The 24,836-nt window shown below is 50.5% G+C and overlaps 2 protein-coding genes across 2 annotated transcripts; both read left to right on the top strand.

The window, feature by feature from the left end:
- Nucleotides 1-1,825: 1,825 nt before the first annotated feature.
- Nucleotides 1,826-13,073, top strand: ODAD4 (outer dynein arm docking complex subunit 4; the record flags this gene model as incomplete). The annotated part of the gene is made up of 12 exons (XM_082495011.1): nucleotides 1,826-1,891; nucleotides 2,506-2,637; nucleotides 2,963-3,116; nucleotides 5,077-5,138; nucleotides 6,118-6,274; nucleotides 7,277-7,501; nucleotides 8,540-8,747; nucleotides 10,266-10,352; nucleotides 10,570-10,766; nucleotides 10,963-11,063; nucleotides 11,874-11,952; nucleotides 12,847-13,073. The coding sequence occupies 12 exons, from the start codon at nucleotides 1,826-1,828 to the stop codon at nucleotides 13,071-13,073; spliced, it is 1,695 nt and encodes a 564-aa protein (XP_082351137.1).
- A 2,544-nt stretch (nucleotides 13,074-15,617) lies between these two features.
- On the top strand, nucleotides 15,618-22,547 carry CNP (2'',3''-cyclic nucleotide 3'' phosphodiesterase). The gene is made up of 3 exons (XM_082494853.1): nucleotides 15,618-16,320; nucleotides 16,892-17,034; nucleotides 17,583-22,547. The coding sequence occupies exons 1-3, from the start codon at nucleotides 15,705-15,707 to the stop codon at nucleotides 18,033-18,035; spliced, it is 1,212 nt and encodes a 403-aa protein (XP_082350979.1). The 5' UTR covers nucleotides 15,618-15,704; the 3' UTR covers nucleotides 18,036-22,547.
- The last annotated feature ends 2,289 nt before the right edge of the window (nucleotides 22,548-24,836 follow it).

Raw genomic sequence — 24,836 nt, 5'->3', positions numbered from 1 at the left:
ACGGGAAAAAGAGACATTTTTGAGGTGGTGTGAGGCCTCAGGCGGGACGCCACCATGCCGCCTCCCTGCTCCCAACTCCCCCGTTTTCTAACCAGCTTCTAACAGTGGACATCACAGCTCTTCTGCTTGCCAGAAATAGTCATTGCACATTCATTTTTTCCCTGGTATTTCCAACCTGTGACTAAAGCACACATCAGCAATGCTAAAGGGAAGCACTTTGGGGTGGTCTCTGATGAGAGCGGATGGCTTTGCTCCAGAGGTGAGGTCTGCTGTGGCCCATAAGACATTGTCACCAGGGTGGAGCACAGGCCTGAAACAGCCACCGCACAGAGGGGGACCATCTTCTTGGGAAAAGTGTGTCAGCAGTGCCAGTGGGGAAAGTCTGTGGAAAACAGTTACCAAGGCTTGAAGTGTCCGAGATTCTCTGCCTGTCTCCCTGGGGACAGGGGTGTGTCACACCAGCCTCCCACTCCAGGGCTCAACTGGTGTTTGTCTCTCCACCCACGCATGAGACACTCTCCCATCCTGCCTCCCTCCCACACTGCGGTGCTGCACAGCCACTCCAGCTCCATCCCAGGAATCAGGGGAGCGAGGACGGGCCCTGCCATTCCCGAGCTGCATGTGGAACCCAGCAGCAGCCCTGATTTTCCCATGGTGAAGTTAAATCTGACAGGCCCCGAGCAGACTCTGAGTTATTTCTGGGCAGGACAGACACACCACACCCACTCTGAGTCACTGGGCAGAACAAACTGCTTCAGACATCAGTCTTGGCAGGGTCTTACCCAAGGCCAAAATCACGTCAAGACTAAAGTTGCTGATAGGAGGAGAGAATCAGCAGCATCTCTCATTCATCATTTGTTTGTCCAGGATTGGACACTGCAGTGATGAAACCTGTCCCAGGGGTGACCAGCAAATACCAACGAGTACTGGACACGCTTATTCCAGAGAAAGGTGGGGGCTGCCCTGGCCAAAACCCTATGACGGGCAGTGGCTGATGACATGGCTGAGCAGAAGAACCTGGTCAGCCCGAGGTTCAGCAGTAACCCAGGCATGCACACGGCTGGTCTTGCAGAGCCGTTGTACCAAGCGCTCCCACCCCATCTTTCTTCCTGGCCGTGCCTCCAGTGCAGGGCTTTGGGAACGCAGGTGTGAGAACAAACCCTCCATGGGCACCGGATGCTCTGTTGGTCGGTCAGACAGGTTGAGCCAGGAGAGACAAAGCACCGCCAGCACCCAGCGTGCAGCCCCCTCTGTCAGAGCCCGCACGCATTTGGGCGGAAAACCTGCATTTCCTTCCCCTCCAAGCAGCGCAGCCCCTCCCCACGCACCTCTCCGTAGCCTCCCACGCCTGCCCTACTTACACCGCACCTCTCCCGCCCTCCCCGCGCCGCCGTGCTTGTGCGGACTCGCCGTGACCGGCCCGGCCGGGCCTCCCCCGCCGCCCCGCCGCGCAAACACGGCGAGCGGGCGGCCGTCCGTTTTCGGCACCCGGCCCACGCGTGGCGCAGCCGCGCCCGCGGGTCCGCACGGCCGGAGGGACGCGCCCCCCTTCTCCCCGAAGCAGCGAGCTCCCCTGCCGCGCCGCGGGGGGCCCGGGGAAGCCGCGCTCGGGGGCACCGAGGAGGAAACGGCGGCGCGGGAAGCGCTGTCGGGGCGCGGGAAACCTCCTGCGCGCGCCACCACGACGTCACCGCCTGGGCGGGGCTTCGCGCCGGAAGTCGAGCGGTTGCCAGGCACCGGTTGCCAAGGCGACGGCGGCGGCGGCGGGCCGGCCATGGCGGCGGCGGCAGCGGAGCCTGTGCCGGCCGGCACGTTCCTCGGCTTCATGGCCGAGGGGACGCTGCTGTTCAGGCGGGGCGAGTACGACAAGGCCCTGGCCTGCTTCAGCAACGTGAGGGGGCCGGGCGGGGCGGCGGGCCGGGGCCGGGGGGGGATGTGTGAGGGCGGCGGGATCGGGCCCGGAGGCCTGAGGTGGCACTCGGAGGTGGCGACCGCGAAGGGACGTGGGTGGCGGCGGCACCCGGTCCACGTGGGGGCGGCTGGCAGAGGTGGCAGCACGAAGGGAAGGGGGCTGCGGAGGAACGTGGCACCCGGTGCAAGGGGAGGTGGCAGCGTGAGGAGAGGCCCGCCGAGGTGGTGGCACGAAGGGAGACGTCCGCAAGGGCGCCTGGAGGTCACTGGGCGAAGGGAGGTGACACGCAGGGGTGGTGTGCGAGGGGGGGCGGCACACGGCGGGCAGCGCCAGCAGGCACAGCTCCTGTCTGGTGCGCTGAGAGAGGGGCTGCAGCGCCCGCGGCACGGAGATGGTGTAGCTGCAGCACAGGGCATGCGTGAACATCAATAGAGTATTTTTTTTTTTTTTCAGTAAAGATGTTGTGGTTTTATCCTCATCCATCATCAAGATCCCTGTTGGGAGAGAGCAGGTTGCATCAAATATATGTGCTTGCATGCATTTGTGCTGCTGAGCCCAGCACTGACGACCTGTCTGTGTCTGCTGCTTTCCAGGCGCTGAAGCTGAGAGCAGGAGACAAGCACTGCCTAGTTGCCCGCTCAAAATGTTACCTGAAACTTGGAGACACAGAAAATTCCCTGAAAGATGCTGAAGCTTCCCTCCAAAATGACAAAACATTCTCCAAGGTAAATGGCATGAAGTGCCAAGAGTCTGGGGTGGCCAAGGACTGGTCTTTTATCTGTGAAACTCTGAAGGGTCTGGGGGACAGGACTGTGTAGAAACAGCTAACTCTAAACACACCCTTGACATTTTTATTGCTTTGAGAGAAGTGGAGGTGCTTAGTCAACAATTGAGAAAGAGTTTCAGGATTGGATTTTATTGTCTGCAGGTTGTGAAAGCATAGGGCTCTCACTTCTGCCTAGCGGGGAGGTAATTGACATTGCTGAAGTGTTTTTTTCCCTCTTTTTTATTCTTTCTTTTTTTTTTTTTTTTTCCCAAATGTCATTTTAGGGGCTTTACCAGAAAGCTGAGACATTATATACCATGGGTGATTTTGAATTTGCATTAGTGTTTTATCATCGAGGCTGCAGACTACGTCCAGAACTAGAGAAGTTCAGGCTGGGTATCGAGAAGTCCCAGGAGGCAATTGTCAACTGCATTGGAAGTAAGATGTTTCATTTCATGACCCCTACAAGCACAGCCAGAAGCTGTTCAGTGGACAGCTGATGGCAAATTATCTCTGCAAGTAACCCACGGACCCCGCTACAAGAGTCTCTTTGCTTCTGGATTCATGTGCTCAGTGGCCATTCTCAGATGAAACCAGGAAGCACCAAAAAGAGTGCAGCCCTCTTCCTTTTTTCTTCTTCTTTTTGGCTGAATGCCTATTCATGTACAGTGTCTTACAACTTCAGTTTTATAAGTAAATTATGACACTAACTTAGATTTCCAAAGTCACCATGAAAATATTCTAGGTAATACAGAACAAAGCAGCTCATCTACTTACAGCCCTACAGATTACAGAATCCATTTTGAGATCTTTATCCTAATATTCAAAGTTCGTAATGAAATTTGCCTTGCTACCTGAGACTGGCCTTCCCGAGATCCTGATTTTCCTCCAATTTATATTGCATAAGAGCAGTGAAACTGTTGACTCTTGCAATGGAGCACTGCTTTCATAATTGCTGGCTTAAATCATAGAACAGAGTCCTGCAGGAGGCAAGAAAGGCCAAGGACCCAGCGATGTTCAAAGCAAACGGAAAACTTGTCCTTTTTCCCTCAGTTTTTCTCTTAGCAACGCTGTCACACGCAGACAAGCGTGGACAGGACGTGCACCCGCTCTTGGGCACACAGACGTGCACAGAGCGACCGGTGTGTAGCCAGCAAGGCTGCTGCCAAACCCGCCTGGCTTGTTAGAGGCTGCTCAGGTGGGTGCCCGGAGCCGGTGCCTGCGCAGCACCAGGACACACCCTGCTGCACACCCATACCCAGGGCCCTGATCCTCCAGATATTTAAATGCCTCACTCTCCCTGAAATCAGTTTCAAAATTTCAGCCCACCTCCAGCGCCACTGGTTAACTTCATGCCCCAGCTGTGCAAAAGCCTGAAGCTCTTTCATACATGATATTTCTTTAAAAAAAACAGCGAAAGATTCTAGATGTGGCTTGCTTTCCTCTGTTACCGCTGCTGTCTTAGCTTAATACAAATGCCTAGATATCTTTGCAACTCTCAGTTGAAATGCTTGCCATGCTTGACATACTGAGCTAAGGGCTTTAAATGCCTTCAAGCATCTGGGCTGTAGGCAAATGAACAGATAAAAAACGAGATGACATTTTTTTAATGAAGTGATAGCTCCTAAATGCAGGGGGAAAGAAGCAAGGAAACGTTAGCATTTGATCTAGATGTTTAAATAGTTGGGAAATGCATACACATTAACGGGGCACATCCCCAAAACTGCTTTACTGAATCTGCTTTGCTTGGCAGATTCAGAAGCACCTGCCTTCCATGATACACATGTTCTCCCAGTGCTGATCTTGGCCCAGCTGCCTTGCTAAAGGAAATCCTTCTACAACAGCCTGCAAAGCTCTTTCCTACAGCATGTGAAGCCCTTTCCTTCCTCTCGAACAGGCCAGAACAAAGAGCTGGTTTTCACTCTTACCTCCGCTGCCAGAGTGCAATCTGAACTGGGTGTCAGAGTGAAAATAAAATGTGAGTTTTGCCCTCATGTCAGTGCACAAAAACTTCAAAATAGTTCTCTGGATTGCTGGATATCCCTGTGCTGAGAGCTTTCCTTCCATCTTAAACTTCAGCTGTGATCCCTCAGAAGAACCTGCCATCCTTTTTCTTCCTCTGTTTCCATGCAGGATGTAGTATGGCTCTGTAGGAAATCTGCACTGTGATGGGAGCCCCCTGATGCCATGAGAAAATAGTAATTAAAATACTGAGCTTCATCTATGAGCTGTATTCCCTGCTTACAGAACATACCCACATCCACATATGAAAGATTTAGTAGAAAGCTTTATTTCAAACTGGACATTATAGGCTTGGCATGTTTATGCTCATTTCAATTTCTAAAGCCTCTGCACTGCTATTCTTGACCACTAACAAATGTTTTATCTGTATTTGCAGGTCCATCCTCAGTTAAACTGGAGAATAAAGAGGATCTATGCTTTATAAGCAGGCAGGCAGAGGTACAGTCTGAAGAGCTCTTGCTTTAGAAGCTAACGAGTTATTATAATGCTAATACTTTCTGAAATAGGCATTAGAGGATTCATAGTTTCTGCAGCAACATGGATGGGGATTCGGCTGGTCTAGTGAAGCAGCTTCTCGGCGCAGGAAGCACACCGATCCATTTGAGAGTATTTACGCATCTGCTTTTAATGTGGTTCTGACTCAAGGTACACAGAATTTAAAGGAGAGGCAGGGAAGAGCAACCAAGGAGAAACAAAACCCAGTCTGAAATTTCTCTACCAGCCTGACTGTTTCTGCTGGGTGTTACTGATCACCCATCAGAGGCTAATAAGTAACAGCACTGAGGTCGGAGCCAGGGTACATTTATCTACAATATTTACTTTGGTTTTACCTGATGTTTAAGGTTCACATTTTTGATAATGGACACTTTCTCGATTGCTTAATTTTGGGGTGGTCCATTGAAGTAGTGCCTCGTTCCTCCGAGATGCCAAGCCACGCTTCCCTTTGAAGTTGGTGCAGTGAGTGGTCATTGCTTCTTTCAGCTGGAATTACAGGTAGTCAGTGGTAAAAATAATTTGGACAAAAGATTAGCACTGTAGTTGGGATTTTGGATGTGAAACTTTAGAAATACCCTCCTGGTGTTTCAGAAGCCCTGGCTGTTACAGTCTCTGTTTCTTTGACCGTGGACAGCTAGACCTGCCTCTCCCACAACGTTGACCAGGAGGCCCTCCAGAACTGTGACACTGGGGCAGAACTATTTCTTGCTCTTACTATAATGCCCCCTCCTGTTCTTGGTAGTGAGAGAGCATAATTGGGTGCAAAATTTCAGTTGCTCGTGACCGGAGCAATTGGAGAGACACTGGCTTCTTGCTTTTATTTAAAAAATAAGTTGGCTTATATGGAATGTAAACAGAATTCTGCTAATACTTGTGCTCCCCACTAATCTCCCCCAACTTCCTTTATTTTTTCTTGCTGTAGAGCAAAAAAGTAAATCAGAAACTCCAAATCAAACTGACTAAGGATCAAAAATGGACAAGGAAACAGGAGCCTGTGAGGAATCCAAAAATAGAGCGACAGCTTCTTGGAGAGCTTTATGCTGACAAGGCCTACCTAGAAAAGTTGCTCAAGGATAAAGGTCTTTCTCCATTGTATTTAACTAAATGTTCCTTCTAAGCAGGTTCTTTCTTCTTCTTCTTCTTCTTTTATATCCCTATGCCTATTCTTCCTTATTTATATTAGAGCTCACATGGCACACAGTGATTGCAGTAGTCGTGAGCGAGGCAGGAGTCTGGAGAGTACAGGTATTTTTGAAGCCAGATCCAATAATCATAACTATGAGCATATTTCCTTCCCTATTAAATGTCAGGTTTTATAATGAACAATAAATCAACTCAAAGCAATCTGCTGATGAAATCAAAAGCAGAAGCAATATCATTACAAATTAGTTAGCTTCTGTCATAATGATAAATTCCACTAACACTTGCATTAAGTGCAAAGTGTTGCTCATAAGACTGTAACTCATTTGTGGTTTCGTTGTAAATGCTGTTAAGATCAAGGTGCAGGATTCAGAGAAGTGTCTTATTTTAGAACTAGGCAGAAAGGTGATTCTCCTTTAGTAATTTTTCTAGAGAACTCTTTACCCAGTAATAGAAAAGTAATTAAGAATTTAGTCTACTCATAGGTTTTATGGTATTACTAGCATTAATAATACATGTGGGCTACCTGGTTGCCAGGCATGTAAAAGCCTTCTCAATTTCCATCTTGCAATCTAATCCACAACACTTTCCAAAGTGCCATTTCAGTACAAACGGCCCATACAGTTGTTCTGTCCAGGAGGACGGGTGCTCGGTCATCACAGCTGGCCCCCGTTAATTGGGCCCCTTCTTGGCTCTTATCAGCAGAGAAAGCACCAACTACAGGGGCTGGGAACAGCAGCTCTAGCTCACTAGAACACACAGAATGGGTACAGCAACCTCCCTCCTAAACGCATCAGTTCTGAGAAGCGCTGAAGACTTAAATTTCTAGCACTATCTCTCTATCAGAGCAGAAAAACATTCACAAGCAGTCCCTCACTGAAGAGCAAATTCATCCATCATATATATCAATACTCCCCTTGGTTCTACCATCTTACTTTCAGATTTGATGGAGAGCAGCACAAAGCAGGGGATCAAAGTAGCGGACCTGGTTTTGAGTGGCATTTCCTACCTGAACACACGCAGTGAATTCTGGCAGCAGCAGAAGCCTATTTATGCCCGTGTGAGAGAGCGCAAGCTCCGGCAGCAAAGGTGGATCCGGGACAAGAAGCAAAAACCAGCTGAAGTTGGCAGATACATTGTGAAGAGTATGGAGGACATCGATATGTGTAGGTGTCCTGGCTGGAAGCAGTAAGGAAATTATTTGCTGTAGTAATTACAGACCAGAACAACAGAAGCATTGCAAGTATTAACAAACAGTAGGGTCAGTTTTGGGGAAGTATTTGCTTTTGTATTCTTCGCCTTTCCCAACAGTTTCTTAGATACAGAATCCAACATACTTTTTTGTCAGCTTTTTCTGTACCTGAGGTCTTGCTGATTGTTTTTCAGGACACCACTTAGATATCAAAGCCAGGTAGGCCACTGCTGCGTGCTTAGCAAATGCCTCTGGCTGGGCTGGTAATTGGGAGTTGTTTTATTGAGAGAATACAAGCCCCTGGAGTTAATAATTTCTATAGTTCAAAAATACCATTGTAGAGAGATGAAGAAGCTGAAAAACAGTGGTCTGGAAGGGAAGGAGTAATTCAGCCACTTCTGGTCTCTTTCTCCCTTCCTGTGCTACATATTTTACAACCCAGGGAAAATAATTTAGTCCAAAATAATTTGGAAGAATTCAGTCTTCTGCAATTCAGTTCTTTTAAGCTACAACAGCTTGGTGAAGGTAGTGTCAGAAACACCCTACAGTCTCATTCTCACGGCACTGCAGCCCCGCTGGGCGCAATGAACACACCTCACTAGGAAAGTGCCAGAGGCTAATTTAGGAGAGAAAAACCTAAGTACTGTAGCTAGAACTTAATCTCCAAGACCAGGCTGCCCTGCTGCAATAGCTACGAGCTTTCAAACCCTTCAGACAACAAGCATCATTCTCCTTTATTTTTCTTCAGCTAGTGTGAAGTGTTAGCCGTCAGTTCCCCTTGCTTGCTGTGATGAAAGTGATTTCCAGCAGTGCCAGGGGGAGGATCAGAAGCACCATCTCCCAGGGGCAGATTTCTTGGAGACTGGAGGGAGGAGTGTGGGAGATGCATGAAGAGTTAAGCACTCTAACCTTTTCCGAGCTTTGTCTGAGGCTTGCGCAACTGCACTGAGTCTCACTTCCCCGATACTGCCATGTCCACACACTAACATTAAACTTTCCTCTTTGTCTCTAGTGCTGACTGGCAACTGCCCTGAAGAAAGCTGCAGGAAAGCTGAGCGCGTGCTAAAAACAATACAAGGGTGGTCAGAGGCTGAAGTTCCCAACAAGAATGAACTGATTGGAAACCTCTACAGCTGCATTGGGAATGCTCAGCTAGAGATGGGCCGGATGGAGGCAGCTCTGAAAAGCCACGAAATGGATCTGGAATTTGCCAGGCAGAAGTAAGTGGTGAGAAGTTCAGATGGATGGGGAAAAGAGGAAAGTACCTCTGTTAAGATGTTTTAGCATTGGGTAATGTTGTAATTCTCACCTGGAGGTTTAACAGGGCAATGCATTTAGACTCTGCCCAAGTGTCATGGTCTCTAGTGACTTATTATTTTCACTTTTTCAAAAATAAGGAGCCCGAAGCAGATATTTAAAGGATCTAGACCACATGGCACATCTAAGTCTCTGCTGAAGCAAGGCAAAGGGAACAAAAGTCCCAGTCTCAGCACTTTAGCCTCTACTATGCACTTCCTTCTGAGGAAGGTCAGGCTCTAAATTCCACAAGTTTCCTGCTATGTTTTCTCATAAAATCATTTGCATTCAAGCCATGATAGCAGCCTTGAAATATTTGTCTAAGGCTACAGTTACCTGCCCATATAGAACGCCTTCTGCATCTCTTCCAGCTAAAACAGAATGAAGCAAAATGTAGTCTTAAGATTTAGTAAGAGCTTTGAAAAGCATATGAGAAAACACTGAATCATTGCTTGAATTGAAGTTATTTTTCTTTCTTTTTTGCCCATACTGCATGGGGTGTTTAAAACATAATTGACATCGTTTATAATTTTCACAAATCACTTTTAAAAATTAATATTGGTTTAAGAAATGTCTGCCTCTCTCCGCGTGATCTCCACTCCCCAGTTATGCCAAATGAAGTTAACAATTAGCAGTAGGGAGGCAGGAATGAGGTACGTACCTACAAGTTTGGGGGAGCGCTGCGGAGTTGGCTCAGAGGCCGGAGGGGCGGCGGTGGCGGGGGTCGCCCTCTGCTGGCGGAGTGCGGCGGCGCCGGAGGAGACGGGGCTGTGGCTCGCATCGCCCCCAGCGAAGCAGTCAACCTCTCGTTTCATCAGCTTTTTCATTTGTAAGGCGAGGGCAGTCAAAGCAGGCCACTTCCCAAGACGGGAGTGAGGCCTAATTAAGGAGGAAAATCTAAAGTCTACAGGCTGTATTATTGCAGAAGGACCTGCCTCGAGCGCGGGCAAAGGCTCCTGCCCAGCACTGGGAGTGGGGCCTGTTAGCAGGAGACTGGTGTAGGAGCCTGCAGACACATCGCAGATGCGGTTTGGGGTCTTACCTTTTCTCTTGGACAGAAATCCTCTGTTAGTGTGAGGGACCTGGGAGCTGGCGGGGGAATCCCGTGGGACCCACAGGGCAACAAAGGGAAATTGAGGCAAAGACAAGAGGTAGGACTTTCACAGGGACTGCCAGATTGGCACCAAGAAAAAAAAAATCAGAGACAAAACTAAACCATTTTCCCCTGTGTCTTATGGGGTGTCAGCTGCAACAGCTGTAGATAAACCCCAAAATCTTTCTTGATTTTTAAGACTTTCAGTCTGACATTGGTCCTTTACCTCTGATTCTCAACACAGCCTGAAGTCACGCTGAGCACCAAACACGCAGGCTGAGGAAAGCAGAGGTTGTACCAGGAACAGGACTATTTCAGCTACTACAACTTCTTTCTCTTTTCAATGCAGTGATCTGCCAGATGCCGTATCCAGAGCGCTTGATAACATTGGCAGAGTTTATGCCAGAATGGGCAAACTCCAGCAAGCCATTGAAACGTATGTAAAATCAGTAACAGTAAAGGCATAAGGTTGTATTTTGAATTAAATAGATTGTGTCTTTTCAGTTTGTTTATTCACACTGCTAGCGAGAGGGGCTGTGAAATTTTTCATACCAACAGTATCTGGAACCCTTTGTTTATAGCATCAGTAGTTGAAATTGTAACCGCGTAGTGAGATCCAGTAAACCGCTGTCTTTCTTACTCTCTGCTTGTAGTTGGGAGGAAAAGATTCCAATGGCAAAATCCAGCCTGGAGAAGACCTGGCTGTTCCATGAAATTGGCCAATGTTACCTCGAGCTGAATAAAGCTGAAACAGCCCAAAATTACGGACAGAAGTCCCTGCAGTCAGCAGATGAAGAGGGAGATGTTGAGTGGCAACTCCACGCTACTGTACTGGTGGCACAAGCACAAGGTAGAGGCATTGGTAGAAGTTTTGCTCTAAGGACAGGGACAGCCTGTCTGTACAGCATCTTAGTGAGAGCATCCCTGTGATTTAACAGCCAAAGTAACTGTTCAGATCAAGACCTCTCATCAGAGACTTGCTTGATTAACTATTGTTGTTCTCTTCATCTTGGGTTAAAATAGATGTTTTCTTTTGTCTGTTACAGTAAAACTAAAGGATTACCGGTGTGCAATCTTGAACTTTGAAAAAGCACTTGAGAAGGCAAAGCTTATCCACAATGAAGCTGCTCAAAAGGCCATCGTTATTGTAAGTGGGTTGTTGCAAAGACAGAAGCTTGGGGCAGCGTCAGTACGTCAGCAGTAACTGTTGTCTAGTGTCCTGGGAACTGAGAAAATGGCACTGCATCGCTGGTGTGTGAGGAGGGAGAAATGCAGCTTCTGAAGCAGTTTATATGTTGAAAGTTATGAAACCTCCTGGCTCAGAAAACTTACCCCAGTTTATGAGCCAGTACAACACATAGAAGGGTGAAGCCCTAGCCCTGCTCAGGTTGGGAGGAAATTTTCTTTTGCCCTCCCTGGGGCAAGGATTTCACTCAGAGAACACAGCGGTGCCTCCTCTGTGCTCAGTCGCTGTCAGCGCCGGTCACAGCACACCTTTTTCTGGCCTTTCCAAAACATCCCAGAGAAACCACTTTGCATGAGATGGTGGCAGAACATCTGGGCATGGCCCGTGACCCAGGTAACGCTGTCAACGTGTTTTGGGAGCCACCCTTCACTGCCCCCACAGCGGGTTGTGGGTGGGCTTGCCGGGCACAACTTACAGCACACCTACCCGTCTGGTGATCCCTCACTGGTATCCAGATGCAGGCAGAGCCCGTCCTCCTGTCAGAAGAAAAATAATAGTGTAAGAGAGATGGAATCTTCAGGGGAGGAGACATTTGATAAGGGATACTAACAAGTAGTAACCACTGTGGGGAGAAATGAAGTATATTGTTGCAGAGGGTTTTATGGTAGGAAGGGACCAGGTAATGATAGCAGAGATCGAAAGAAAACAGGAAAAACTTATGTATGTAACAGCATTTCTAGAGCTTTTATTAATAAGCCATATCCCTTTCAGGCTTTGGATTATGTGAGCAAAAGCTTCATCGAAGAGCTGAGTGAAAGAAGAGAAGAAACGACAGTTTGCTGTCTTAAAGGTAGTGCTCATTTAGACCTCTGCACCCCATATATATAAAATTCCCCACTTTCCTTTTCTGGAGCACAGACCAAGGTGTGGGAACAAAGCGCCTTATTCCCAGGTAGAAGCACCCAAATTTCTGGCCCCTATTGCAACTAGCAAACAGTTGCAGGAATTAATTTATATGTGAAGCCACAGTGTCATTAGAATTTGGGGGTTCAGTTTTTGGCAGTGAAGGTTTACTCCGGAGCTGGTATAAACCAGAGCGAGCGATGACAACGAAGCCTTGATACCAGCGAAGGAGCCCGGTTTTGCTCTTCAGTGCCATCCAGTCAAAATGTTGCTTTTAGTAACACTGAAAGCAGCTCCAGCGCCCAGAGCGCAGAAGGGTGGGCGCAGGCAGAAGCAGAAAGTGGCTGTAACTAACGGAGGTCCCTGGGGCTGAGGCTGTTTGTCATCACCTGCCTCAGCACCCACACGGCGTCAAAGTAGCGACTTCCTAACAAGTACTGAGTTAAAATCTGAGAAGTACTGAATTCTGCCAGCTGCTCCCAGGCCCGGCCATGTCCGTCTCGGGCTGTGTCGCGCCTGGGCAGGAGGTGGCAGCACGTCCCCGGCGTCCCTGCTGCCCACGGACGGCCTGGGGGGGTGACCTGGGGGTGATGGGTGGGTGGTGAGCGGTGGGTGACCTGTGATGGGTTGGTGGGTGGTGGGTCGGTGGGTGAGTGGTGCGTGGGGGATGGGGGGGTGTGATGGAGCTCAGCACCCGGCACTGTCACCAATCCTAGTCCCGTGAGACAGAAACCAAAGGAGCGGTTCCTGACCGTGGTGGTGGAGGTCAGGGCTGCTTTTCTCATGCCCTACCGATTGCTCAGTGCCGACACTTGGTTTAAGATGGCCTTTTCTTTTTAAGATTATGATTTCAGCAGTGAAAACGCAGGAAACAACAGCCTGGAGAGGTACGGGGAGAGGGCAGAAAGCGAACAGAGCGCGGAGACTCCAGCAGGCAAAAAGCGCCCAGAAGGTGCCAGGAAGCGCCAGGAAGAGCTCGGAAACAATAAAGAAGAGAGAAAGGAGCAGGAGAGCGAAGAGGAGGCGAGCAAAGGGGAGCGGAGGAGCGGGGACGGCCGCAGGACGTAGGGGCGGAGGAGCGGCCGCACCGGGGGGCGAACACGATCCCTTCCCGCAGTCCTCGTCTCGTACCTGCCCACGCGTGGGACCGGCGCCACTCCCCCCCCCCCCCCTTTTGCCCCCCGGGACACCCCTCTCCGCCCCCGGGGCGGGCCCGGCCCGGCCCCCGCCCCCCTCCCCCCGCTCCCCCACGGCCACGGCCACGGCCACGGGCGGGGCCGGCGGGGGCGGGGGACACCCGGCGCTATGAAAGGGGCCGCGGCCGCGGCCGCCCTAGAGCCGCTTCCCCGCCGCGCCGCTCCGCACCGGCGGCCGCCCCAGAGCCGCTGCCCTCACCATGGTAAGTGCGGGGCCGGGGCAGCCGCCCCCCGCCCCCGCCCTCACCCCCACCCCCCCGGGCCCAGGGTTCGGTTCCCGCAGGGGAGGGAGGGCCGGCGACGTCGCTGACACGTGGGCGCTGGGTCGGGGCACAGCCCCTGTCCCCCGGATCCCCACGGTAGAGCCAGGGCGCAGCGGGACCCCCTCGGTGGTCCCTGAGGACAGCCGGGGCATGAGCATCTCCGACACCCCGATAGCTGGAGCATCGCTCCCGCTGCGAGAGGCCCTGTCCCATGGGGCACCCAGACAAGCAGATGCTTTGTGGGGCCGGTGGGGAGGGATGGGACGGGGCGCGGGTTCAATGGGGGATTGTGCGCCCGGGAGCCCCCCGCTCCACCGAGGCCCGTTCTGTGGGGCCATTGTCCGGCCGGGCCCTGCGTGGCCCCATCCCATGAAGGCAACTATTATCCTCCGAGCTGGCTGCGAAACAATGGGGCTGGAGAGTGTTTTCTATTATTGTTCTTTTGTTTGCGGGTCTGAAAAGCAGCCTCAGTCATTGCCACTGCCACCAGCTGCCTTCAGCAAAATAGCCGGGCTGGCCCAGCCCCAGCCTCAGCCCTCGCGGGGCACCGGGCCGGCCACAGGGGCAGCAAGACCAGCCTGGCCCAGCTCTGCGCAGAGCCACTGCCCGACCCCGCTCCCGAATGACACCCATGGCAGACAGGACACTTACGCTGCGAAGAGAAGCAGGTCCCGGAGGTGGCTCACACCATCTGCTTCCTCTTGTACCACCACCGTGGAGCCCCGAATCCTCGGGGAGGCCGACATAGGGGTCCCAGGAGAGCCATCTGGTCCTCACTCTTCTCGGAGGCCCCATTCGTTCCTGCGGCAGGAACACTGCACCTGTTTCAGGGCTGGGCATGGCCGTCCCGGTGTGCTGTGCTGGAGCTGAGCCCAGGGCAGGCAGCGGTCCCTTGAAGCAGTGGGGGGGTCCTGGTCCCAGGTTGCCTCAGACCCAAAACCCACCTCCGAATCAACTGAATGTTGTTTTTTAAACAGTGTCTTTACTCTGCAAACAAGGAAAACCATTTTTTTTTTTGCCATGGGCAGAGCATCTATGTAGTATGCAAACCCCCCTCAATTTTTGCATCAAAAGCAAAACTTACTCCTTCAGCATCGCTCACAGGGCTGCTGGCACAGCATTGGGCCGGTCACCGCCAGGGCGGGCGAGGAGGTGGCTGTGGGGAGGTGGGGAGGTCACACATGGACACAAACCCCAGTGGCTGCCCCGTTGGTGCTGTTGAAAACTCGCACAGTTGGGAAAATCCCTCGTATCCGTCCAGTCCCGTGTTTTCCCAGGCACTGCCGGGAATTAATCTGGGATCCCAGTTACCGGAGGTGCTGGCAGGATGGGGGGGAGAGCCAGCACCAGCAGTGCTTCCCCTGCTCACTCGCTGCTGCCAAAGGTGAGCATTGGTTTGGGTGCTGGGAGCACTGGTTTCACTTTCCTGTTCTGGGAAACGCAGCTGCCGGGAGGGGGTTTGGCTTTGTGGGAAGCAATTTCATCACAAGAGGAGCCCAAATTTGCTCCTCGGAGACGTTGGGAGTGCTGATGGTCAGTACAGCATGAAGAAATGGCCATTCTTAATGGGAGACATGGTCTCTCTGCAGACTTTGCTTAGAAACAGCCTCTCCTGTGGGGACAGAGAACCCCGGAACAGACTTCAATCCCTTTGCAGCCTCTTTTGTTCAGATGAAGCCATGAGAGGCAGCAGCTGTCACGACCTGCTGTGACTTTCATTTCCCGGTGGGGTGCCCCACAGCACACTGCAGCCCTGCTGTCTGGTGGCCACAGGTGTTTATTGAAGCATTCAGACACAAATTTGACTATTGAAGCGCTCTGCTCGGGCTGCAGCTTTGTGGCAGCTCGTGGTGCCTGTGAAACTGTAGCTGCTGCCACGTGACGGGTAAAACTTCCCCTTCCTGGTCAGGCAGGACTGCAGCGACACAGCCGGAGCGGGGAGCGGAGCTGCACCCTCAGCTCCTCACGTGAGATCACTGGTGCCAGGGGTGGTGGGACTGGGCCAGTCCCTGCGGCGGGACGGGCTGGCACAGCAGGGAGAGGTGGTTTAAGCCATGTGGGGTGGCCGAGGTGTCCTGTGCCCCCTCCTCCTGGCCAAGGCGCACGCGGTGGCAGGTGGTGGTGTGGTGGGACTGTGTGGCTCCTGGGGCTGCCGGCCTGCAAAATATTGTCGTCTTGCATTTCAGAACAGAGGCTTCTCAAAGAAGAGTCACACATTCCTGCCTAAAATATTTAGAAAAATGTCTACTCAGTCAGCGAAAGAAAGACCCGAAAGCTTGCACTTCCCTTTCCTTGACGATGAAGATACGATCTCCACACTCAAAGAATCGAAAACCTTTTTTATTTTGAGAGGTCTCCCTGGCAGCGGGAAGTCCACTCTTGCTCAGGCGATTCAAGAGAGGTATAAAGATGCCTGCAAGGTCATCTCTGTTGATAACTATAAAATTACACCTTTAATAAGAAGCACCATTCCTGAAGAATATTCAAAGGTGGATGAGGATCTAGTTGACTATTGCAAACGAGACATCAGCGTTATCGTTTTGGATGACACTCACCACGAGAGGGAACGACTGGACCAACTCTTTGATATTGCTGACAAATACCGGTACAAAGTCATCTTTGCTGAGCCCAAAACTCAGTGGCGGATGGATTGCTTGCAGCTGAAGGAGAAGAATCAATGGAAACTGTCAGTGGAAGACCTGAAGAAGATGAAGCCGAGCTTGGAGAAGGAATTCCTACCCATGTATTTTGGGTGGTTTTTGAGCAAAAGAAGCTCTGAGATCCTGAGGAAGGCCGGCCAGGCCTTCTTAGATGAGCTTGGAAGCCTCAAAGCCTTCAAAAAGGAGAGTAAATACTGTATGTATAGAAGTATCTTACCAAGTTCTTACTGTGTTGATGAAATGTTAACACGCAGCCAGTGGAACGAGTTTGGTCAGATTCTAAAGTGAATTTCTAGTTAAAGTTAGCAACGAGAAAAACTGTTTAAAGATATTAATGTTTCACATAGGTGACAAAGTTGCTGCTGTATGTAAAAATAAATGAAACCGCTTTTCCTCTTTAGCTGTGACAACGTAGGGAGCTGGGTGGGGGTGGCAGCCGTGCTACATGGGTGCCTGGGCATCCCCTGGTTGCTGCAGGGAGTCAAAGAGCAAAGGGACAGACTGAAGACTCCTCCCTTGAGGGATTTGTACAGTGGCGAGTTTAAGATGAGCCACGATGATGCGCAGAAGCTGCTGTTCTCTAGTGACATCCACTGTTGGCCTCAGTGGAAGGAGGAATTTTATTTACCCATCTAATCCTTCTGAGCAGTAACAAAGAGGAAACATGAGGGACAGGTTGGCGAAGAAAGCTACGATGGGACTTGGCTCATGGGGTGACATCAGGGGATCATTTTTTTGATAGTAATATTGTTTACCTGCATTTGCAGTTGTTTCTGCTATTGAAGACCCCAAAATAAAAATAGATCTCACCAGCTACTTTGTGAAGAGGCCGCCCGGGGTCTTACACTGCACCACAAAATACACCGACTTCGGAAAAGCAGCTGGAGCTGAGGAATATGCGCAGCAAGAGGTGAGTACGGGGCTGCGACCCTGACCCCTCCCTCAGCCGGCACCCACGAGACCCTTGGGGTGGGCCGGGGCCACGGCTTCGCCCAGAGCCGAGAGGGTGACTGTAGGGACAGGAACTGCATCCACGTGGCCTCTATAATAGAAAAGTCACAATTGTGGGAGAGATGGTGACTATTTCCTGGTAGTTTCCAAACAAAATACTCCTGCCCCCCCCCCCCCCCCCCCATCCCCTGACCTCCAGCACCATCTCCATTGGAACAATGATAAATTATGGTATTTGCACTTCCAGTTAAACTATTTCAAAACAGATAACCCCAAGTTAAATATTGGAATTTGTGAAGGGAAAAGATGTAACCAGCTCTGAATTCACAGAGCGGAAACTTCAGGCCATGGCGTTCCCATCATACACGGCGTTTCAAACACGGCAAAGCAAGAGCTGCCATGCTCAACCGGGACCCCGAGCTTGTGGGCAGGAGTCACCGCAGCGCTGTACCGCAGCGGCCTGCAGCAGTTAAAGCTCTGTCCGGCCTTGTCTCCCTCTTCTCCCAGGCTGCAAAGGCTTCCTACGGCAAAGGCTTCACCTTGTCCATTTCGGCCCTGTTCATCACAACAAAAACTGTGGGTGCTCGTGTAGACCTGAGCGAACAGCAGCTGCTGCTGTGGCCCGGAGATGCTGACAAGATCCTCCCCACTGACAACCTCCCGAAAGGCAGCCGGGCCCACATCACCCTCGGCTGCGCCAACAACGTCGAAGCGGTCCAGACTGGGCTTGATCTGCTGGAGTTTGTGAAACTGGAAAAGGCAGGGAACAAAGGGGATCAAGTGGGGGAAATTGGAGGAGGGAAACTGCTGTATTTTGATAACGGTATGTGGATGCTCACCCTTTCTAAAAAGATGGATGTGAAGGCTATATTCTCAGGTTACTATGGAAAAGGAAAACTTGTGCCAACACAGAGCACCAACAAACGGGGCTCTGCTTTTAGTTCCTGCACCATCATCTAGGAGCACAGGCAGGGTAGCTTGTTTGTTTGTTTGTTTGTTTTAAAAGGCAAGTAACTCCTGTAACCTTTAAAATTGTAAAGAGAAATAATTCTCCCTTTACTAAAGTAAGCCCTTTTGCCAAGCCCAGTGTGAAGCCTCTCTGCGGAGAGAGTTTATCGGCCTCAGAACAAGGAAGAAAACAAGCAACTCTTGACTGACAAAGGAAAACTGCCACGTAACCAATGTGCTGCTGAGTGTGTTTTAAAGGAAGAGTTTTGGAGAGAAGCAGCCACGGTGTTCTGCTTGTTTTCTTCCTCGGAGGACGATCAACTATGGTCTTTTATAACGTCCCTATGAACCACAATCGTTAGATCTTTACATGTCAGCACTACGAGCAGTGGCAGACCAAACCCGTATGTACATAACTGGTCTGAAGCAGAGTGAAGTGAACTGCGAAACATCTCCCCCTTCTCCCCCACCCGAGGGACAGACTAAATTACTGGGTAAAAACCAGCAAGACCCAGTTGTGGATCACCTCTGTCAAGCGTGGCAGTCACTACCGGTCCAGCCCTAAGGAGAGCGGTGCAGAGGGAGCAGGCGGCCAACAGCCCTGCTCAGAGCTCACTCCTGCAGCCGTGCTCCACCAGCTCGTGTCCGCTGCGTGCATTGGTGAGTGCACAGGAGACAGCACATTGCCAGGTGATGTCTTAAAGAGCTATCACAGGTTAAAAAAAAATAATAATCAGAGAAAGGGAAACAAGTGAGATAGAGGAGCGGCATTCAGTCCCTCTCGCATGGCTCCAGCCATTTCACTTCACCCGCTGGGCCAAGGCCTGTTCAGTGTCCTTGTCCTGTAGGGAACGATCCTGCCTTGGCAGGGAGTGGAAGAGATGGATTAATGTCTTTTCCATCTTATTTTATACAAACTAAAATCATGTCTGAAGTATAGAACTGTACTTCATGCAAGATTTTACTACTTTCCTCTAATGCACTTGAATGTTAAGTTAGGCTGGCAGTAACACTGTAATGTAGGACGTAAGTGGAGGTATCGTAACTGCGTAACTTAAGTCTGCTCAAACCTAAACCTCTGGCTGGAAAAAAGTTAGTGATGAAGCACTTCTGTTGTCAAATCTGTTTTATTGAAACTCATGTTTTTGCTATTAGCCAGATGGTTTGCCAGTTGGTCAGTGGATATGTGGCCACAGCTTTACTGTAACGCAAAGCTCAACTAACAGATTCAGGTCAGGACAACAGTTTAAACTCACGCTATGGCTCTGTTTGGTGAACTGTGTAGTGAAATTAATCCTGTATTAATACATGTAAATACTTACTGTGTTTGAGAAGCGTGTGCTGGGCTCGTTACCTGTAAAGGAGCTGTCGGGTGGGCACCACTCACCTGTAGAAACCGTTGCTTGGGAAGCCCAACGCTGCCTGTGCCAGAAGCATTTCTCCAAATGCTTAAAACAAAAGCAAGGAGTGCTTTGGGGCCAATCTGGTGAACACTCTGCACGTTTACCGATAAAGCAAAATACTTCCTGCTGTTCCAAAAAGATGTATGGCAATAAATTCTCATTATAACATTAAAAAATTCTATATATACGCCCCGCTAGCACCTGTAATCCTCCCCTACCTTCAACACAGAAACCCTTGTGAGCTTCTGCGCTGGCAGAGGGGTGAGCGCCTGACAGTCTGCTCAGGCCTTTCCTAACAGAAATCTCACACGGGTTTGTTCCATCAAAACTTTAAAAGCGCGTTTACCAGCCCAGGGCAGCTCCTGTGGGAGCGCACAAGCATGCTCGGCCCTCTCTCTCCAGCGCCCCAGGAACCACCCAATGCTCCGGATCACATCCGGCACCGAAATGCACAGCTGGAATCTCTTGTTTATTCACCTGTTCAAGAACAACAGTGAGACTGTCGTCATTTAAGTTTTTATTAGTTTGTACATCATATACAGTTTATAATAAAGTAAACCAATTGCATATGGTTTTGCTTCTGTCTGTGATATTCTTCATATAAACACATCATTATGAATTATGCCTAATGAAGTAAACAACAAATATTCACATTTTTACCATTCACATCCTAGAAAGGTAAGGGTCCAAAGAGGGACAGTGTTCATACCGATGTGAAGCCCGTCTCCGAGAGGATGACGTGTTTGGCAAAGCGATGGGGACAGCGATTGCTCCATGCAATACTCCTTTCCTCCCACAGGAAAGGTTAAGATATTTACACTGAGGTAAACATTCAGAATTTCGATTCAGATAAATACTGCAGCACAGGGGTTCGCGTCCTCTCCAAGTTGGCTTCACATTGGTGTCTGGTTTTGCCTTGACTACTCCTTAACGTCGTTACACAAAGCAGATACGCATGCAATGAAGGTGCTCGGTTTGCTGTTTCACACTCAACCCCTCCAACACGGCTTCGCACGATTTCCTCTTGTGAAGCATGAGCGACGGCGGGGAGGGAGATGGGGAAACGGAGGACAGGTTGGCTCTGCCAGAACTGCCGCCGAGCTGCACACCCCGCCAGTGGCAGCATCCCAGTTCTCCCACCAAACTCCTGCCTTCCCCAACACCCCCATCGTGCCGGAGCTGGAGCTCAGTAGCACTGCGTTACAGACCACGCCGCGCCTCGGCACGCTGCTCACGGCACCTCACACCGGAGCTCTCCTTCACAGGTCGGATCTGCGCTAAGGTGAAAACCTGCCCAGAGGAGGGATAACCCTGTCCCTGACTCTGCAGGAGTGGGGAAAGCCAGGGCACGTCGAGGGAGGCCAAAGCATTCCGCATCATCTCTCAAAGCCAAGCACAGGTCCTGCCGCCCCGGTGGACAATAGGGACATCTCCAGACCACAGTAGGGCTGCACCTGAGCAGCCGTCAGTGGAACTGGGGGGTCACAGAACTGCTGCGATTGGGTCTGCCGCCCCTCAGCCTCAGTTACAGCACTGCTGCAGCTGCCCGAGCCGGACCCCAGCACTACTCGGAGCAACACACGAGCTCTCCTTTTTCCCTAAGGAAGGGGAGGGGAAGGTACAAGGCACAAATTTAAACGGGATGAAAACCATCCACTTGAAGATAAGTGAATATCTTTAGTTATTACTGAAACTGAGGAAGTAATTTTGAAAGAAGAGCAAACCACTGCGTGGTCCAAACGCTTTGGTCGTTCAATGGGTTGAAGAGCGACTCAGCCGAGCGCAGCCTCCGGCACTGGCGGGTGCAGGAGCTGAGCCAGTTTCCCTATTGGAAACGAAACAACAGCGCAGCAGCTTCCACTCTGTATCCCGTCAGATACAGAAAGCTGAGGGACTTGCAATATTCCACAGACAATAATACTGTTGTCCCTAAACTTTTTATTTTTCTTTCTTCTTTTTTTTTTTTTTTTTCCAATCTGTATTAATGTATTTACAAAACAGTCAGAAGCCTTTAGCACTAAGGATGCAGCTTCACAGCAACACTTCCAAGTTCACCAACAAAACCACGTACTTTCCCATGTAGCACGTGCGGCAGAAACAGAAGAGCCTGTCAAGGTGGGCAAGCCAGAAGCATCGGAATGGTCTTTGCAGCTGATTTCCAGAGCAGGTTCAGCGTATCTGCAAAGGACTCTCTCAATACTCCCCCGCAAAAGGCGGAGCTGACACAGCATCAGATTCGTAAAGTAAATCCACACAAGAAAAAACACACCAGGCTTTGTGGTCCAGAGGTCGGACCATTGCACATGCAAGTATCTCCCACACACTGACATTACTGATGCATGTTTTCATTTTTAAAGCATGAAATTGCTTCCATTTTAATTTGAATGCAACTGCATTTCACTATTTGAAACTATCCCTACAGCAGCTCAGACACCACGATATCATGATTAGGCAAAAAAAACATGAGGGGGAAAGCACAATAGTCAAACAACTCCTTATCTCCTTGTAAACGCTGCAGAGTCGGGACAACAGAGCCTCGCTTGGTCTGCCGAGACCCACGCTCCCCACACGCACACCATTTTCCCTCTGCTTGACAACCCTCTTGGAGGAAGCCGACAGCTCTGCCTCAGTTATCGAGCAGTTCGGCAGCAATTATTTCCACCACGTCTGCTAAAAGACCCCTCCCGCGGACACCACCCGGTCCGGCTTCCAGCCATGTCTGCTCTGACACCTCTGGGTCCTTCCCATTGGCACCAACAAACACTCCCCGTGGGAAACACGGGGCAGGGGCCGGCAGGCCGAGGGGCAAACGTGCCCCGCGCAGCAAAAGCTGCTCAACGTCTGCATTTCGGGCTGCTCCCTGAGCGGAGGGGGCACAAGGGATGGAACGGGGGCACGGAACAGGCTCAGGTACACCTCAGGGTCAAGTATTAAGGCTCTTGCTGTTACGCCAAAAAATAAACCTTTCAGTAATTACAAGGACTGACTTCCAGCAAGGTAATTCTTCCCATTAGAAGGACGGGCTTCACCATCGGTTTCTCCCACCTGCCAAGTTCCTGCGGTGGCCTCGAGTCACGCCAAAGGGAGCTGCACACTTCTGCGTAAGGCTCAACGCACGTGCACCCCACTGTGCACGCACACCCCGCTGTGCTTGTGCCTCCCTACAGCAACCGCCTCCTGTCACCCTCACCAGCTCCTTATCAGTCGAGAAAAAGCACCGGCATTATACCTCTTCCAGACAGTTATTCCTTATCTCTGTGCCGAACTCCTGCCTCTGGCAGCTCCTGCGGAGCCGAAGGAAACCGGAGGGGTCTGCAGAGGGGCAGCAGAGGGGAAACGGCACTGCAGTGCCCTGCACAAAACACAACCCACGAATCACGTTCCGTAACTACCAAGTGTGAACGGCAACGCTTCAAGCAATGCGCGTCTAAGCAGATTTTTCCAAAAGAAACAGTCCTGTGTCTCCGAGCCGTGCTAGGACACAACCGAGGTGACAATGCCACCACGTCTCTGTCTCCAGGCGCTGTCCTGAGGTAATGGGAGTCACCAACGCCGCTCAACCCCCCGTGCTCCACGCAAAAGGGAACACGTGTTCGCCTTCACTTTGAATCACATCATAACGCCCCTTAGAAAAGTCTTGGCACACACCATATTAATATTTAACTACATTAAATCATGCATTCATGTACAGTTTTATAAATATCTGCTGTATACATTTTCTCTCCCAGAAGAAAAGCCGTTCCACTCCTGTCCTCCCAGGAATGGTCTCAGCCAGTCCGGGGAGAAGGCAGCCTGTCGCGCTTAACCGGGGGGGAATAACAAAACCCACTGAGAAATGCAGGACACGTCTCTGCATGGCGGGAAAAGACAGAGAAGTGCAATCTGTACAGTCATACCGAGACACGCAGGACAAGACATTATGAGTCCAGAATGCCACACTAAAACAAGTCCCATAAACTCTGATTTACAAGTGCCATGAGAAGGGGAGAAGTACCGATGTGCATAGACCAGGGCTTCAGTTCCCCGGGTATTTACTGCTTCAGAGTCTGAAAGACGCTGGGACCTTATTCTGCTCTCAGTGCAATCCGGATAAGTCCATCACATTACACTGGTGTGAAGGAAGTTAAAACAAATGTAGAGTCTATGTTTGGAAATATTACTCAACATTGGCTCATTTTAAAAGCTGACTTTCGAGCGAGTTATAAAATACTTTCTTTATTCTGCAGTACTAGAATTTAAGCCCTTAAATCTTCCCTCTATGAAAGCAGATTGTCAAAATTTCTGACAGAACACAACCCCGGGGCTGTGGCACGTGGCGGCGGCAGCACCACGACACTATTGCAGCTTTGGAAATGACGTTAACTCGCACTGCGGTCCGGCAACTCTGTCCCACTGAGCGGGACACGTGCAGCCCTCAAAGGGAAGGAAGACAAAGATGTCAGCATTCAGAGTAATCATCTCATGCAATGAATTCATTGCAATTTTTGTTCCTGCAGTAAGAAGTTAAATCAGGTATTATACAAAAGTTATCTCAGGTTTCTCTAGGAGAGTCTTGCAGGTCTTTGCACGAACACCCGTGTCCTCAGCCAAGCAAAATTCAGCCCTCCACAGGTCCCTCCGCTACCACCGGTCAGTTCAAAGCACTCTGGAGGAGCCTCGCTGGCGAGGCTCTGCCCCTCTCGCGGGCGCTGCCGAGCGCCAACACTCTCTCAAACCCCAGTTCCGAGCGAGGCTGCCCGAAGGCGGCCGCCAGCGCCCACGCGGCGCCCCGGCACCGCACACAGGCTGCGTTCGATGTGAACGGAGCACCGAGACAAAAAGGCTCCTCACTCGCTAGAGAAAAGGGAAGAATTCTGGAAGCAGAGCAGTCTCCCAGTGGAGAGCTCACTGCAACACTACATTTACAAAGAAAAATAAACCGGCGTCCACGTTAACCGGCGGCAGCACTGACCCGAGCCCATCGGCGGCTGGAGGCTCCGAGCCCATCCCAGCACGTGTCCCGACTCGCGCAAGAGAAGCAAGCGACAAACTGTCAGGTCAGAGCTCGACTTTGCATTTTCTTGCTTCTTTGGACTAGTAAATTACCGCTAGTTGAAAACTACTTGACTAGTTTAACAAATTTGTACAGTTCCTGTAAACATTGAGAGCACACCGCTGCGCGCACACGGTAACCGTTTGCAGTTATTAACCTGAATTTGACTTTGCATTTCTTCAGAGCCAGAAAGAGCTCATCCACATTATGGATCAGTAACACGAAATCAAACATCAAGCTCAACAAAATCAAGTTTTAGCACAAATATTAAAAGTTCAAGTGGATTAATTAAAAAAACGTACGATGAGAAATTCAGCCCAGAGCAAATTCAATATTCCCTTAAACAGGTCAATTCTTGGAGTGGAAACACAAAGCCCT

The sequence above is a fragment of the Vanellus vanellus genome (assembly GCF_965231255.1).
Source record: "Vanellus vanellus genome assembly, chromosome: 24".
Classification (NCBI taxonomy): domain Eukaryota; kingdom Metazoa; phylum Chordata; class Aves; order Charadriiformes; family Charadriidae; genus Vanellus; species Vanellus vanellus.
The sequence above is the reverse complement of the archived record's forward strand: the minus strand, read 5'-3'. Positions and strand labels throughout refer to the sequence as shown.